This window comes from Gobius niger (assembly GCF_951799975.1).
Source record: "Gobius niger genome assembly, chromosome: 17".
Classification (NCBI taxonomy): Eukaryota; Metazoa; Chordata; class Actinopteri; order Gobiiformes; family Gobiidae; genus Gobius; species Gobius niger.
Window position 1 is genome coordinate 26900663 of NC_136868.1, and position 3285 is coordinate 26903947.

The 3285-nt window shown below is 41.6% G+C and overlaps 1 protein-coding gene across 1 annotated transcript; it reads right to left on the reverse strand.

Annotated features, from left to right (window-relative positions):
* Window positions 1–267: 267 nt before the first annotated feature.
* LOC306976987 (actin-related protein 2/3 complex subunit 5-like) lies at window positions 268–1939 on the reverse strand. The gene is made up of 4 exons (XM_079575136.1): window positions 1633–1939; window positions 970–1062; window positions 713–889; window positions 268–479 (listed from the first exon to the last, which is right to left on the reverse strand). The coding sequence occupies exons 1-4, from the start codon at window positions 1750–1752 to the stop codon at window positions 417–419; spliced, it is 453 nt and encodes a 150-aa protein (XP_079431262.1). The 5' UTR covers window positions 1753–1939; the 3' UTR covers window positions 268–416.
* Window positions 1940–3285: the final 1346 nt, after the last annotated feature.

The following is a 3285-nucleotide window of genomic DNA, read 5'->3' on the forward strand; positions in this document are numbered from 1 at the left end:
CTTTTTTCAGTCATTTCAACATCTGCAATACAAAGGTTTTTGAAATCATTTGAAAAGTTACATTATTCAACCCTGTAAACGTTACTGAAGTAGTTACAAAACCGTAAACTGCAAGTTCTTATTGTCATTTTGAGAACAGTCACTCGTGTTACATCATAGCAACAATAAACAGCACGACCGACATTGCAGTGAGTGTGAGTGATAGTTATTGATAGTTATCGAGAGCACCCTGTTTAAAAAAAAAACATACTGAAATCCCCCCCCCCTCCCAGTGCGACCCGGATTTCACTTCCTCTCTTCAGCCTTTCATTGGGTTAAAAGGCAGCTTCAGCCCCCCCCCCATCTGCTGGATTAAAATGCTCAGGCCGCTGCTCTCATGCCTGTCTCTGGGCTGTGCGATGTTAAGTGCTCCAGGTTTAGACGGTCTTCCTGGCGGTTAGAACCCGGACGATGCTGCCCACTCCTCCAGCTGCCAGAGCCTGGGGGGGGGGAGAAAACAAACACACGAGAGATATTACGCAGATGTAGATCCAGTGGAGACAAAGCACTGACCTGTGATGCAAAACAAGAAGCAGATTTACAATTGGTTCTATTTCAAGGGGGCTGTTTTTATATGTTGCTGCAATAATACTTAGTTACTTACTTACTTCCAGATCCTCTCCGCACTTTGGATCTAGCGTAAGACTAAGAAAACAACAACATAGACAATCACCTTTTCGTGCCACTGAAGGAGCACGGCGCTGCTGTTTTCGGACGGTCTCTCGAAGCCTTTGTAAATGTACTTCATGAGCAGGTCCACGCCGTTGCTGTCCAGAGACTGCACTCCTTTCTCTAGGTCGCCGCTTTTAAACGCCGTGAGCACCTTCAGGACCAGCCCTTCCGCTCGATCCTGCGGAGCACACAGACGTCCCACATCAAAATCACGCGCTGGTAAAACATGCATGAGCGCGGAAATCCACACACACTCACCTTCACATTTTGGTTCTTCGTGTTGATGGGTGGATTCTTCAGGACCACATGCAAAGCCTCTATAAGGTTTCCCGTGGAGAGACAGTTAAGGATCTAGTCATCACACTCTTGGTAACCTTTTTGCATGACTTGGTGCATGATGTTGCGAGTATTAGAGGATGGCACAGCATTTAGCCCCTTTTGCCTCACAACAGGACAGCCTACACCTAAAACATGTACAATAGGTTCCCCTCTGGAGCCAGGATTTCCTTTGATAATGAGATTTTAAACCTCAGTGGGAACTTCAGGTGATAAATAAAGGACACATTGGAGCAGAATAGTCTGTATGAAGTGCATTTGTCATTATATGCTAATAAGAAGCTATTTACTCCTTTAAAATGCTTAACATTTGAGTAAGTAAGAGCATGTATTAAGGGCTCAGAGGGTAAGGAAGTAAACCATAACACCCGGATCATCACATGCACTGCAGGTTTAAGACACCATTAACATTTATGAGCAGATATCTGAGGAACAGCTAGGCCAGTGGCTGCAGTGGAAGAAGCTCATTCATTCAGTGTTCATGACATTATTAGCCGCTCCAGTGCTAACATTAAATAAATAAAACCGAGCAAACAAACAGGATCATGCTCGTGTTCAAGGATATTGTCTGATGAGAGAATCCACCTCCATCTCGTCGGGACCCAGCTGGTTTTCCGCTCCGTCCTCCTCGTCCACAAATTTGTTTTCATCGTACTCGTCCACGTCCACTCTCCGGAAGCGCGCAGACGTGGGCAGTTTCGACATTTTTTTTTTCTTTCCTTTTTTCAACCAAACGATCTGCACGTATTTGATCCTTACGGAGAAGGTGAAGAGTTCAAGCTCAAGTCCAGCCTTTCAACCCCCGGGTGCTGCGGTGCTTTTCTTTGATACGGTGACGTTGTTGGCCGCCTGTCACTGGAGCAGCTCCTTCCTCCGCTCTGAGCTCTGAGCTCTGCTGCTGCGGGACTTCCGCGTCAGGCGCCGCACAGTGGACACAGCAGGAACTGCAGCGTCGTTTCATCTGTGACCGCAAGAGGGCGCGCTAACACAACGAGAGGACAAAAAACATTTATGTGTGTAAAAACTACATAGGGACTTCACTTGACATTATTTACACATTATTTAGGGGTTATATAACGAACATTACAAATAAGAAAAATGCATTTGCTATTTATCGGTTAATATTACATATTTTTTTTATAAACTGTTCTTTATTATTATTATTATTATTATTAGTAGTAGTAGTAGTAGTAGTAGCAGTAGCAGTAGTAGTAGTAGTAGTAGTAGTAGTAGTAGTAGTAGTAGTATCATTATAAACCCATCAGAACCTTAAATGTTTTTTTTTATTTATTTATTCATTCTTTCATTCATGTATTGTTTGGTTTTCTTGATGAGTTGATTCTGCAGCTCTGGTCTGAGCAGCCTGGAGTAGTTACCTTTAGTAACTGCTCATTAGTTCTCTGAACATATGATTTCAAAACATATTTCCTCAATGGTAAGACAATTATTCAGGTTTCAGTTGTTTATGAATCTGTGTTTCTCAAACTGTGGGCCGCAGGACAAAAAAACCCTGATTGCAATTTTCTGACAAATATTGCGATTCCATCTGCGATTGCTATATTTGATGTATTTAAATGTGTACTGCTACAATGATGAGTGAAGGAAGTCGAGTTACTTTTAGAGTTACAGTATTCTTGCTGAAACTGCCCCACATTAGAAGAACACACAATAATCTACTTTCCAAAATATTAGATGTAATGTGGACAGCGACATTTCCCCGACATTCACAAAGTACTTCTTGGGGACAGTGATTTAAAGTAAGGGTCCGCACAGCAGTGAACGCTCCCAATTATTGAATAGTTTCTTAGCATTAAAAGTGACGTTTGGGGCTACGCGCCCTTCATCATTGTCTGATGCGGCTCTGTAGGCCTATGTGGGAAGTACCAGCCGCAGAGCACAAAGCGTTGTTCAGCCCTTTTATTGGGAGAGCTAGAAACGAGTATGGGCACAACTAAAAATGTCACAGATTGAACAGGAAAAATGTAGGAAAAAAATGGATATTACTTTTTTTTTAAGATTTTGTATGACATAGAGTACAAACAAACAGAACAATATTTGTTGTGTTGCTCAAAGACAATGTTTTATGGTAACAGGTACTTTTTTTTAAATCAATTCTTATGTTTATTGTATGTCATAGAAATGCATCATTTTTGCAAGAATTTGTCTTCAAAAAAGTCTTTAAATGTTCATAATTCATAGTCCATATAAAAAAAAAACATAATCTAAGACAAATGACCT